We start from the raw sequence: 14,847 nt of genomic DNA, 5'->3' as shown, positions 1-14,847 counted from the left end.
AGACCAACTGTCTATTCAGGTCCACTAGATCTTCACTATGTGGCAACAAATGCCATCTCTCTCTCTTTTTTTTTTACTTTTATTTATTTTCTTTCTTTTTTAATTAATTTATTTTTGTTACAGATGTTTCTCCCTTTTCCCCCATTGACACCCTCCTCCCATTCCTGCCCCCCCATGGCATCTCTTTTTGATTTGTCAAAAGAAGCCAAAAATCTAGATTTTCATTTGAAATTTCCCCAATAATGTTTATTGATCTTTTTCAACAGAGAGAGGAAGGGAGAGAGAGACAGACAGAAACACTGATCGGTTGCCTCCCAGACATGCCCCAAACCAGGGATCAAATCCACAACCTAGGTATGTGCCCTGACCAGGAATTGAACCCGCAACATTTTCAATGTACAGGACAACACTCCAACCAACTGAGCCACCTGGCCAGGGCAAATTTCCCAATTTTGTAAACATCCAATATCTAATTTACATCTTTTAAAACATGTGCAGGCCAAACAAAACTTGTTTGTGGGCCAAACTAGCATGTAGATCCCCAGTTTGAGGTCATTCCCTTAGACTATTCTGAACTGGCATATTTCATACTAACTTGGATAATATGGCACAGCACATATTCAAAATACTGTTGAATTTTACTAGGTTTTAATTACAGTGATTAATAAATGCTCAAGTTCCCAAAGATCTTCTTGAATACTCTGTACTTTCTGCACATGCTATTCTCACAACCTGAAATTAATTTTCCTTTTCAGTCTGCCAAATTCTCATTCATCCTTAAGACTAGCTATGTAACACTACTTTTGTGAAGTCTTCCTTGACTTCCCCTAAGCAATTAAATTATTAAAGATTGAATACTACAAAATTTTTTAACATTAGAAATGATTTTATAAACTTTCCCACAAATTAACAAAATAACAGTTGCTAGAAGAAACTAGCATTGCAACTATGACCATAGCAAGACAAGTATCACTACCTTTCCTTTAATTGCCAAGTCCTCACTGAAGCTTACAATATATTCCGTATTGTAGAAGTTGCTTTCACTAGAAACTTTAATCATGTCATTTTTGGAAAGCAATTAAGAAAGACAATTATAGAACTTACTTGTAAAGTACAATTTTCGTTTCTTTCAAGAAATTTTACAAATCTCTGTACAACTCCTGGTTTCTGTATAACTTGATCAATTGGTGGATTAGGTTCTAAAAATTAAAAAAATTAAGTTATTACACAGACAAAAAAAAGACAATAAATAATCTGGTGTCTATGTCTATTAAAAGGCACACAAAATAATTATTTCTTAGTTTTCACTGACCAAGTTTAAAACTCTTGGTTGTATATGATTGAAGAAAACAAATGTTCTCATAATTACAATGTTTACCGCAAAGCGAATGCTTTTTTCAATAACTATGACAACAAGAAAATTTAGGATAAGGGAGATGGAGGCAGATGGAGGTGGGCAAAGGTGGGGGAAATGGGGACGGAAAGAAACTGTACTTGGGGCAATGGGTGCACAATGCAGTGTGCAAATGTTTTATTCAGTGGTACATTTGAAACCCATATGGTTTTGTGAACCAATGTACCACCAATAAATTAAATTTTAAAAAGACAAAAAAAAACCAAGCAAATAAATAAAATTTTTATGTACAAATATTTAAATTTCTTAAGTGGAAGGTTATTTAGGAGGTCACCTTCACAATTTAGAAGCTATTTCAACCCAATATTGAAAATACCAATTGAGCCCTGGCCGGTTTGGCTCAGCGGTTAGAGCGTCCACCTGTGGTCCGGAGAGACCCGGGTTCGGTTCCTGCTAAGGGCATGTACCTTGGTTGCAGTTTGTCCCCGGCCCTGGTTGGTCGTGCGGGTGGCAACTACTCGATGTGTCCCTTTCACATCGATGTTTCCCTCTCTCTCTCTTCCTCTCTCTCCCTCCCACTCTGTCTGTGCAAAAAATGGAAAAATATATCCTCGGGTGAGGATAAAAAAAAAAAAAAAAAAGAAAAAAAGAAAATACCAATTGAGTAATAATGTTCCCACTAATTCTTTAGAGCCATACCCAAATTTCCAGGGATTTCTTCTTATTAGCCATGAATTGCCTAATGTCTCTCATTTTGTCAAGGTACTGCTTATTATTTACAGAAATGCTATCGGACTATCCAGAATTCTTAATAAATTTTCATGAAGTGCAGAGGGCTTTTGAGAATCATAAAATCTCTAAGAAATTTTATTTATTTTTTTTATCCTCACCCGAGGACATTTTTCCATTTTTTGTACAGATAGAGTGGGAGGGAGAGAGAAGAAGAGAGAGAGAGGGAAACATCGATGTGAAAGGGACACATCAAGTGGCTGCCACCCGCACGACCAACCAGGGCCGGGGACAAACTGCAACCGAGGTACATGCCCTTAGCAGGAACCGAACCCGGGTCTCTCCGGACCGCAGGCGGACGCTCTAACCGCTGAGCCAAACCGGCTAGGGCAAAATCTCTAAGAAATTTTAAAACAAAGATATTCAAAATTAAAATAAACATACTTCAGCTACTTCAGTCTAAGTACCAAGAACTCTTTCTTTCTCCTTGGCTTCAGCAAAAAATATACTCCTGCAGTTCTCCAGGAACTTCCCTGTTGATGCTTCTTTGGGTTAGTTTTCTCCCTGTTATTTATTCTCTTTCTGGAAATTTACCTATTTTGCTAATTCACCTGCCACATATGATTATCATTTGTGATAATTTATAAATCTAACCCCCACAACTGAATTCTTCTCTCTTAGATTCTAGAATACATTTTTAAGTGTCTATTTGCCACATTTTTTATTCACAACTTCTTTAAAAGTTAGCATAACCAAAACCTAACTCATAATATCACTGCTTATACCCTTGTCCTGTACCCACCACCCACCCAAATTTGTCTATTTCTTAGTAATCTGTCCACCTACTATTCACAGAAGAAAAATCTCATTTCCACTTTTGACTCTGCCTTTTCTTAATTCTTCCGTTCAACTGTGCTACTGATCATAAAAGTCATTTATAGAAGTTAATATATTGTGTTTAATCAGTAGAATAAACAAAGTGCAACCATAAAAGATCTGTATAAATCCTATTTTTTTGATATAGAAAAACCCTATTATTAAGTTTTAAATCTTAAAAATTGTTCTCTCAATTGTTAAGAAAGGTTTAATTAGGAATGAGTTTCTTTCTTCTTTTTTCTATAAATTTGCTGTCCTTTTAATTTGTTCAAACATTAGGTTATTTCTGCAAAGTTAGTATAGCTATACACATAAAATTTTGTCTGGTGTTCTAAATGAAAAGTCTGAATTATTCAAAATGTAAAATCTAGATCCTAGCTTAAACCATTGTTATAGCTAGAAAATATCAACAGAGTAAAACAATGTATATTATTGTCTTTACCCTCATCTTTTAAAAAACTAAACTAAAATTATATGGCAGTAGTTACCACCTTCATCTCACTATTATTTTTCTCCCCCACCCCAAATTCTAAAGCTACCCTCCCATTTATTTTTAAAGGGACAAAACTTTTGTCTTGTTCTTTTTGTTTGAGGGGAGAGAAAGAAGAGGTTGAGAGAACAAAGAGCACATAGGATTTTCTAGTAATAGGATAAGAGAAATGGGTATTAAACTATTAATTATAACCAGATACTTAGAAATATGTAGATAAATAAATATAGAGATATAATGATAGATACATAGATAGATACAATAGAGATAGATCTAAGAACACAAATATGATCTCTTCCTTGAAAATTACTTCATGATTACTTTCATCTAAAAGAAAGCAATTAAAGTGTACTTGGATCATCAGCTAATGTAACAGGTAAAATGAACTCCTACTAATTCTTACAATGGTATTATATTAATTAACAAATAGCATATATTATCTTACAAAGGTGATCAACTATTATAGAGAAGATTTTAGTCAATGTGGCAATATAAACATAAGTACAATAGGGGTTATCTGCTTCAGCACTTAAAACTAAGAGTCCTCCATAACAAAAAGGCTTTGGACAAATTTCTATAAACCTGGGATTTAAGAAAAGGACAACCTGTGATTTACATCTACAAGAGTGGCCATGATAGGGAAGTAAATAGGAGATTCTAGCAAAATATCACTATCATAACTTAAATGAGAGGAGTTCTAGTTCCTTTCCCATGTTTCCTATAGTGATGGATCAAGTAAAATTAGAGTAAATCTAATATTTTTCTAGGCCTGGAAGATTTGGCAGGCACACACAACACCCAGTAAAAGCAAGCATCTATAATTCCTACTATGTGCCCAACTTGGGCAAGCATAATCCCACTACAAAGAAACAGAAAAAAATCATTGCTCTATGAAAAAAGATACTACAGTTTAAAAGAAACAGAATATCATGAGGAATTAGGGCAAATGAGGATAAAATCTTAAGACTAAAGAATTCAAGAGGGGAAGTTATGGTATAAAAACACTGGTGGCTTATTCTAACATTCTTAAACAGAATTAAATCTAAATAAATCCTGTTCATTCATTATAAATAATACACATATGAAAAAGAAATTTTGAAAGCGAATTCAAAATCATCCCAATTTTAAAAACAAAAATTGTGGAGTATGCTGAGGAAGAAGAAACCATTCTTAATTATATAAGGATTCCCTAGCATTTCTAAGCTATGTTAGCTTGGCAGAAATGGAAAACAAAACTTAAATGTATTTGTAAACAAGAACTACAATAATAAAGCAAAGGCAAAAACCTTGTAATCTCTTCTGACCTGAACACAAAATTTCTTTTACTCCTCACATGTTACTAAATTCTGTCTCTCTTAGGATAAGGCAGCTAGACATGGATATTTTCAAAAATCTTATCAATTATGTATACAACTCAGTAAAATTGGAATCACTAATTCTATAAATTACATATATGAAACACAAGATAGAATCAGAGTTAAATTTGTATTTTATAGGAAATTTTTATAAATCCAATATAAATTTGGACAAATAAGCAAATTATAAATTACAAAGTCAATGAACAAAAAAAATATTCAACTTACATACTTAAGAAATGCCACACAATGAGCTACTATTACATAATTTTTTTTCTTTTTTATAGATAGTTAGGTTGCTAAGAATATAGTGAAATACTTGTACGAACTGAAGATGGGAGAATAATTTAATACACTGCATATTCCCTTTGACCCACGATTTCACCTTATGAATTCATACAAAGAAAGTTTTAGGATATACAAGGATTTATGTAGCTTTATGATAATCAAAAATTGTCAAAAAAATTCAATATCTGATTGATGGAGTAAATTATTTTATATTTATACTCTGATGTTATGCTACCATTTAAAAAGTATGTCTGAAAAGTATTTCTATAGGAATTTAAAAACATGTTTCTATAACTTTGCTTCTTGGCAGTGGGAATAATGGTTTCTTTATTTGCTTCTTTAAATATTCTTAATATTTGCAAATATTCTATAATTAACATGTGTTAGTTTGGTTATATAGTGTTTAAAACATTGATGTTATTTAAAAATATCTTTTAAGGAACAATTAAGACCCTACTAGCAAAGAAAAGTACTTCAAAATAAAAAATACCTCATAAATACAACACTACTACAGAATGTTGTAATATCAAACAAGCATATTGAAAATAATTCTTGCCTTTAGAAAGCAGTTTTCTAAATTTCTGTGTTGCTGTTAGTTGTTGATCAGCATTATTAGAAAAAATCATCTGAACCATATCTGTGGTAATAACATCTTCCTAAAACACATAAAAAATATAATTAATTTATCATTTAAATACTTTCCATGGATATCTGTTGCATTCAGTTTCTGAAAGACTGTTGAAGTAATTTTATTTTTTAATCCTCACCCAAAGATATTTTTCTATTTCTCTTTAGTAAGAGTGGGAGGGAGAAAGAGGGAAAAAAAGGGAGAGAAACATCTAAGTGCGAGGGATACATCGAGTGGTTGCTTCCCACACGATCCCAACCAGGCTGGGGACGAACTGCAACCAAGGTACATGCCCTTGGCCAGAATCAAACCTGCGACTCATTGATCCGCAAGCTGACATTCTACCACTGAGCCAAACCAGCCAAGACTGAAGTATAATTTTAAATAGATTTTTGTAATATCTACCTCTGGAATGGGTACAGTGGAACTGATATCCGGATCCTGGATAGGACTTTCCAGCATAGATTCATCATTTCTGGGCAAAGAGACATTTCTGCGTTTGAACAGCTGAAAGAGAAATCACTCTAAACATTGAATTTTCCACAGAACAATGAATTTCCATGGAATTATATTTTTCATATAAGTGAACAGAACAAGCTAATAATTTTATCATTTAAAATTCTGAATATTTTAGTGTTTCCCAACCATTATACCATTATACCAAGTATTTCCCAATCATCATACTTCTCATTATCTATAAGAAGCTAGACTTTCTAGGCTAGGTTAGCTCTTGTCCTGTAGACTGCTTTGGGTCATTCTCAACCTCAAGTCTTTTATCAAAGGCCCAGTCCCATGAGTAGATTTACACATTTATAATTTACAGAATTTGAGAAAGTACGTATGTCCACACAGGATTATGAGAGGCCTAAGAATTTTTCCAAGAAAATCTTAATTATAAAGTAAATCTGTTTCATGGACAAGATAATGTGGTATATTAACAGAGCTGGCATATCAGATTAACAAGGAATAGAGAACTCCTCCCATGAACGATAGCCCTATGCTTATTAACTCAGGAATGAAAAAAAAAGAAAAAAGAAAAAAAGAGAGAAGGAAAGAGACATGATGAGGTCACTAAGGGAGATTTAAAGATACATTTCATGGGTCACCTCACCATACAAGAACCCCACTTGAAATAACATAGACAGTGTTTTATCCTTGTCAGATGGGAAAGTTGAGAGGCAGCAAGTTCATTTAATTTGTTCAACACCACATATAGAATAAAGGTGGAGCTGAAAGTAAAGTCCATTTATTTGGGCTCCAAAATCTTTGCTCTTTTTACTCCAGCACAACTTCATGATGTGCCATCCCAAATATGGTGCCTTATTCTTTGCTCTCCTTTTCTTCTTCTACACTCCTTTCCTTCTCTTTATCAGTTCTCTTCCTGCCCCTTTTTCTTCCTCACTCCATTATCCATTACTTATTCTTTTCCTTTCATTTCCCCTCTTCCCTTTCCTGCCCTCTTATATTCTCCTGCATGAAATTCATAACTAGACTGATGTGGGCTGAGGGAAGACCTCCTCCATCAAACTGTCCCTGTTGTAGTGGTTTGAATCAGCAGAGCTATTAATTTCAAAGAATTATGTAAGAAGGATTATATTTATAAATTATAAACCGGGATATGTAGACTATCTGGGTTGCAATGTAATATCAATTATTCCTGGTTCTTCCACTGAGCAGTTGATCTCCTTTAGTACTAATATTTGAGCCTATGGAGGGCAGGGGGCTGGCAGCCAAGAAAGCAAGGAACACCTTCCATGGGAAAAGATCAAGAGAGAAGTAGTACAGGTTTTTGTAAACTGAGAGCTCTTGCAAATAGTCCCAATATTGTTTCCTGTCTGTTTCCGTCCATTTCTGGGAGAGTCAGAGCAATACAAGACCAACTAGGAACATCTGTGTATGAAGCATAGCAAAAATTATATGCACACGTATGTGACAAAGATGACACAAGAATGACTTTATTGTTGGTGCTCTTCAATTACAGTCTTGGAAGAATACCTAGGAAGTGGAAGATTGAACAGAAAAGTCAGCCTAAACATAGTATTTCCATTCTTCTTTTCTAAATATTAAATGATGAACTTTCCATTTCTTTTGCCTATTTTGTTAATGGCTCTTTAAAATAAAGCATTTGTTGAGATTTGTATTTGAACCTATTTTTGGAAATAACTGGAGAATTCAATCACTTGAGTAACATACCGAACATTTAGTCCCCATCTCTCCAGAGCTCTAGAGTTGTCCCTTTTGGAATTTGCACCTCATCTACCTATCTGTGCATGAGGTCCCCAAAGACCAATGCAAAGCCAAAAAAGATATAAAGTCCCTGGGAGTCTTTAGGCTTTTGAACATTAAAACCACTGGATCTGGGGTCAGGACAAATTCTAGATTCTGGGTCCAAGATCTGCCTTTAGTACTCTGTGACCTTGGTGGGGGGGGGGGGTCCACACACACTTGATTTCTCTGTAATTTTCTTATCTACAAAGTGAAGAGAGTGAACCAGGACAAAACCCTATGATTGTATTATACTGTAGGAATAGTCTGTGTTTCCAAAGCACTGAAATGCTGAAGGAAATGTGGCAGGCCACTTGGGTAGATGGAAATCACTTTCTGGTTTACCTTTCACTGACTTTTACAATAATATTATAATAGAACACATTTTTGATATGTAATAAATGACTGATATAAATTGCGGTAATAATACTGCTTTACTGTTTTCATCCTAGTTCATTTACTTCCATTAAATCTGTAATACTTTCAACGATAAAGATTTTTTTTAAAAAAGAGATACCGCACGACTTAATAAAATAAAACAAAGGCATATTTCCTAAATCAAAGTTAAGGGTAAAAAAGCTGTTATACTTTTTATAGTTAAATACTGCTCTTCTACAATCTTCACATAGTTCTCTTTCTAAACATTTATTCAACTGACTTCCCCCCTTTTTTTTTAGTACTATTATATAACAATAGGGACTGTGCTAGATACTATGGATAGGGAGATGACAGATCATATCATATTTCTAAACCAGGCCTTTTTCTCTACTTTCTTCATTGCTAGTCCTTTTCACACATTAGTTTTAATTCATACATGTGAGGCCCACATTCTCCTTATTTTTTATAAATACTTCTAAATTTAAGTATATCTTGAAATGAAAAATGTTGAGATGCACTCTTTTAAAAGATTTTTCTATTCCTTATGTTATATAAAGTTCAAATAGAGAAAGCTAAGAGATCTGGATGACGAGACTATAGTAGGAACAGACTTAGGAAAAAGACCATAACTTAGGGACAAAAGCTATGAAAACCACAAAAGCAAAAAATGAATGTAATTATTTTTAAGGAGGCAAATTTTACAATGACAAATGGAGTGATCTAAATAGGCTCAAGAGTAAAAATTTCTTTAGCACTAGTATAGAAATATAATTAACAAAATATTTATCAATAGAAAAGCTATGCCTTTCAGTGATTCAAAATAGCACAGAAGCCTTGCCAGTGTGACTCAGTGGTTGGGCTTCCACCCATGTATCAAATCACCAGTTTGATTCCCAGGTTGTGAGCCTGATCCCCAGTGGGGGGCATGCAGGAGGCGGCCAATCGATGTTCTCTCTCATCGTTGTTTCTCTCTCTCTCCCTCATCTTCCTCTCTCTCTAAAATCAATTTTAAAAAATTGATTAAAAAATAGCACAGGGCCCTGGCCAGTTTGGCTCAGCGGTTAGAGCGTCGGCCTGCGGTCTGGAGAGACCTGGGTTCAGTTCCCGCTAAGGGCACGTACTTCAGTTGCAGTTTGTCCCCGGCCCTGGTTGGTCGTGTGGGTGGCAGCTACTCGATGTGTCCCCCTTCACGTCAATGTTTCTCACTCTCTCTCCCTTCCTCTCTCTCCCTCCCACTCTATCTGTACAAAAAGTGGAAAAATATCCTCGGGTGAGGATAAAAAAAAAAAAAAAAAATAGCACAGGATCCTGATTCATGAATTTGCTAATTTTATTTCTGAAGTCCAATAAATTAAAGAATAGATTTATCTATATTCAATTTCCTAAAACACTTTTTCATTTAAAATTATCTAAAAATTAGCAACATAATAAAACTTCTAAAATATGTATATAATGTTTTTGTGTTAAATAAAATTAATTTTTTTAAAACACCTACCTGTTCTTCCCTTTTTTGTTTTCGAAGCTGTATTCCTTCTTCTTCTCTTCTTCTACGCATCTCTTGGGGATTTAGGGCTTTATTCTTATAACTTTTCATTCTATAGTTATCTTTCCCTGGACTAGCCATGGCATCTTAAGGTTAGGAGAGAAAAAAATGGATACAGATAATTCTCGAACAACATGAGATGTTTACCTAGGGCAACTATATTCAGGCTCACAGATTAAATAGACCAACAAAACCCATTCTGAAAATTGTATACAAAGAACACATTCCTACACTTCCATATCAAATTGGAGCAAACTGACAAACTATTTTAAGACTAAACTATCAAACATATAACAGACTCCGGTCTAAACACAAAGTCATTACCATAAATTCACTGATTCTAGGGCATATGCCCCCATCCCTGATATTTCAACCTTTCTGAAGTGGGATGCATCTGAAAACCACTGCCAGCCAGGAAATAATCATGACATAGTTGGGTACAAAACTTCTAAATTACAGTTTCTGGGAAGATTAAGAAATAGCCAGTAATGAAGTGTCTTATTTCTAATGGAATATGGCATTAGGTTTCAATAAATACACCTCGAATATTGATTGGGGTCTGGCTTCTTTCACTTACTTTAGGCACTGCTTAAGAACTAAAGCCACACAGGTCCTAACTGTAATACTAGATTTCATTACTACAATATAATTAGTTCTTTTTGAATAATGAAATATGTCTATACTTTATTTCTTTATTTAATCCTCATCGAAGGACATTTCTCCATTAATATTTAGATAGGGTGGAAGGGAGGGAGAGAGAGAGAGAGAGAGAGACATCGAAATGAGAGAGACACATCGTTTGCCTCTGGCATGCACCTTCACCAGAGCCTGGGATCAAACCTGTGACCCCTCCGTCCACGGCTGACACTCCATCCGCTGAGCCGCAATGGCCAGGGCGTTTGTATACTTTATTTTGAAGTAGCTTTATTACAAATGTATTTTAAAACGTTAACATTTATATAAACATTTTATAAGCATATTTATAATTTTTATTTTATGTAAATATGAGATTTTATATTTGAAATATATGTAATAGTTTCATTTTTAGGAAATAGTTATAAATACTTTTTAATAATAGTAGTATATTGATATTTTGATATTTGAAATGAATACTAAATTACTGATACTATAACCTCTCCTGGATTTACACATAAAAAAATGAGTCTAATGCAGGGTTTCAACTTGAATTTAACATGAGAGATAATTAATGTCTGCTTCTAATGTTATTCTGATAAATTTGGAGAATATACCCATGTCCAACCAGAGAGAATGTTGTTAGCAGAGAAAATGATCAATTAGCACATATAAAGTAAACACAGAGAGGAGGTTAACATTTATCTGCCATCCCTGATGTGGAAGAAATAGACTATGAACTGACAAATTATATCGTAAGTAGTAGAGTACACTAAAACATATGCATTAAATCCTGTGAGAACATAGAAGACATAGCAACAAACTGTGCCTCAGGTTCTGAAAATACTCACGGTTATCCTCTAGTAAAGGATGAGCAAGAATTTCCCAGGGAAAGGGATGAAAAGGGAAAAGGGAAGGAACATGCATTTCAAGCAGAGGGAATATCTGTAAAGGCACAGTTCTTGAAGAAGCCTGGCATAAACACAAAACAGTAAGAAATTGAGTGTGCCTGAACAAGAGAACACATGGAAGAAGGGGCAGGTGATAAAGTTAGAAAGGTAGGTAAGAACACACATAGTTCCTGTAATGTGGTAGAGAAATTTAGACTCAATCCTAGGGGACAGAATTAAAGAAATTAAAGAGAAGTTTGTTTCAAACCTTGATGATGAAGACCTGAACTAAATTAGTAGTTGCACTGGAAATACAGAAGGCAGACTGGTTCCAGAAACATTTTGGAAACTGATTAATTAGTGGCCAAGTGAATGTAAAGAATACATAATTCAACAACTCATGTTGAAGCTCAGTTTGTTGACGATCAGTAATGAACTCTGAAGACTATTTTTCCCCTTCAAGAGACTAAGCTCTTGTTAATGACATAATTTTTATATGATAAAGAACAATGCTAAACACAGTAATTAATAAAGGTTGATCAAGTTGTTACTAATGACAAATATCTGCTTTGTTGGTGCACACAGTATTTCTGAAATCAATTCATTAAATAACTTTTTTTTTTTTTTTTTTGGTATGTGCCCCTAGCGGGAACCAAACCTGGGACTCTGGTCCACAGGCCGATGCTCCAACCGCTGAGCCAAACCGGCCAGGGCTCATTAAATAATTTAAAGAGGGACCTGGGTAGATTATACATATATTTTAATTGCTATAATACACATGTGTTAAGTTTAAAGAAACAAAGTACCGTTAAATCATTCCGAAGTCCTCAGCCCATTCTGTTCTACCTTTCGCTCCACCACTAATGAAAATTTCTTTTACCAGTGACCTAATTATCAAATCTGATATCTCGTATGGTATTTAGCTTATTGTAGACCCTTATACAGGGTGGGGCAAAAGTGGGTTTACAGTTGTTCATATGGAAAATAATACAATAATTAACAAATAATAGAAGAATAACCTCATGTTTTGTGTACTCACAACTGTGAACCTACTTTTGCCCCACCTAGTGTGTTCAATAAGTAGAAAATGTTTTAGCAAAATGAAATGTTCACAAAAATAATCCTCTTAAAAAATGTATCACCTATACATCAGACATTACCTATGTAGGCCCTTGACCTCTAAACTTTTTTGATCACACATCCTTATGTATACAAAATATATTGGCTCATTCATAATCAGTATGTTTTTTATATACACGTACTACTACCCTAATAAACTACCCCATCATAAAATTCAGATAGAAAACGCTCTAAGGTAATAGTTTTACAAGGTAAACTAATAGAAGTTCTCATATTTTCTCCTCACATCTGATTGAATCACATGTGCCTCCCCAACACTTACACTAGACCACTAATCTAGGTGGCCACATTACAACCTTTTCATATAAGTATGTTAACCAAATAAAATCTAGCTCAACAACTGATATATCATTTAGTATTCCTTTTTCTTCTACAGTACTAACTTCTTGACTGTATCTTCACTGCACAGTTGCTTTAAACAGGACATAAAGTCTAAGAAAAATGAACTCTCAAGTTTCCTCACTCAATGGGATTGTTTCATTCTCTGGAATATAAATTTGAAGACTATACTCTAAAGACTGCTGTCTCCTACAAGTCATTTCAAATATAAGAAATGCAATTCAGACATTTTAAAGTTGCAGAACAGAGGAATTTCTTCAGTCATAAGCTTATTTTTGACCCAACTCTGAAAATCTGTGCTGAGGTTGGGCAATTAACTGGAATCTAAATTTTTTCTAACATCTATTAACGGAATTTCTTGTACCTGAAAGCCTCCATCTCTATGGGTTTGGGTGCTTACTATAGTCAGGATCAGTACAAAGGGGGAAGTGGGACGACTACAGTCCCTACAACCGACCAAGCAGTACTTAAAAGATCTAATGGACAGAACCGTTTCTTGTTTATCCGAAAGTAAGTCACTTTCCTACAGAATGTGAATCATTGAGTGTTGTAATGAAGAGACATCAGGTCAGTTTTTTGTGTTCTAAAAGTTCAAGAGTAAATGCCAATGTTATATGCTTTTGAAGTACCACCATCCCGTTCCACAGCTTTCGTATCATTCACCTCTTCCGAATTATCTAGGTACCACTATTAAATCTTCGTGCTGGGAGTGGGCAGACTAGCAGGGAGAGGCATCTAACCCCCGCCGCCGGCATCCGGGCCGAGCCCTTCCAGGCACCTGCAGCCCAGCGACACTGGGCAACTGGCGGAGGTAGAGGGTGCGACGTGTAGGGCCCAGGGCTGAAGCGGCCTTATTCTGGACACTACGGTACTTCTAAGAAGCTACCGGACACAGACAACGCTGAGCCCAGGAGCGGGTGGCCACGTCCAGCGTACGGAGAAGGGAAACGGAGCTCAGCGGCGAGAGGATGCAGCTGCCCACCTGGAGCCCCTTCGCAGGACGAGCCGGCAGCCTAGGGGGATCCGGACTCCCCGCGCCTTCGCGTCCGCGGGGAAAGGACGGCTGCCACGCCCCCGCCCCCGCGGTCCCCCTCTGGGGACCCTGAGAAAACCCCGGCCGGGCTAAACCCTTCACCACGAAAGGGGTCAGTAAAAACGGGCCCTTGGAACCAGCAGCTCCCACGGGGACCAAACCCGACGTTCATCCAACCCGCCTGTGTCATGCCCACTTACCCATTAATGTGGCACTATCCGGTGCCCTGACTTCCAGTCCCGGCTGCGGCGTCTGCGGCGGGCAACAGCGGGGTCGCCACTCCGCCCTTAGCGTTGAACGCAGCGACCGGGTTCGCAACTCAAGATGGCGGCCACCTGCGCCCCTTACCCGAGACCCCGAGGCTCGGCTCCCAGAAGCCCTTGCACGCGGCGGCCCCGGCGGCGGCGGCGGCGGCAGCTGCACTCACCCGCAGAGGGGCGGGGAGGAGGCGCGCTCCAGCCGCACGCACCCACGCACCGAAAGAGGAGCCGGCATCTGCTCCGACTCTAGGGTGTTAAACCCGCGTGGTCCCGGTGGCAGGAGTGTGTCCCACTACCCTGATCCTCCGTGCGCCCTGTCAGTCAATTATTCACTCGTTCGTTCGTCCGCCCTTCCTTCCTTCCGTCCATCCATGCAACCATCCATCCAACAACGTAGTGTTGATGGAGGACCTAATAGGTGCCGGGCATTGTTTTAGATATTGGAACTGCAACAGTACACAACTGACAAAAATCCTAACCTCATGGAGCTTTACAAAGGCTCTTTCCTTCTTCAGCTGCATTAACTTCTGCCTATATGCTCCCCTTTGTTTAAAGCTTTTTAATCTGCCATTTATTTAAACTTTTGGATTCTATAACATCTGTGGATTTTTGACAACAAATAAAAGTAGTCACTGCTATATGAAAT

At 36.6% G+C, this 14,847-nt stretch overlaps 1 protein-coding gene across 1 annotated transcript in view; it reads right to left on the bottom strand.

The window, feature by feature from the left end:
• KPNA5 (karyopherin subunit alpha 5) overlaps positions 1-14,268 on the bottom strand; it is a 48,637-nt gene extending 34,369 nt beyond the window's left edge. The window contains exons 1-5 of the mRNA XM_036248345.1: positions 14,142-14,268; positions 9,859-9,992; positions 6,126-6,227; positions 5,649-5,748; positions 1,105-1,199 (exon numbers count right to left, since the gene is read on the bottom strand). Of these exons, the coding sequence (XP_036104238.1) occupies positions 1,105-1,199; positions 5,649-5,748; positions 6,126-6,227; positions 9,859-9,992; positions 14,142-14,145 (435 nt within the window). The 5' untranslated portion in view covers positions 14,146-14,268. The remainder of the gene's footprint in view (positions 1-1,104; positions 1,200-5,648; positions 5,749-6,125; positions 6,228-9,858; positions 9,993-14,141) is intronic.
• Positions 14,269-14,847: the final 579 nt, after the last annotated feature.

This window comes from Molossus molossus, unplaced genomic scaffold (assembly GCF_014108415.1).
Source record: "Molossus molossus isolate mMolMol1 unplaced genomic scaffold, mMolMol1.p scaffold_m16_p_8, whole genome shotgun sequence".
NCBI lineage: Eukaryota > Metazoa > Chordata > Mammalia > Chiroptera > Molossidae > Molossus > Molossus molossus.
The sequence above is the reverse complement of the archived record's forward strand: the minus strand, read 5'-3'. Positions and strand labels throughout refer to the sequence as shown.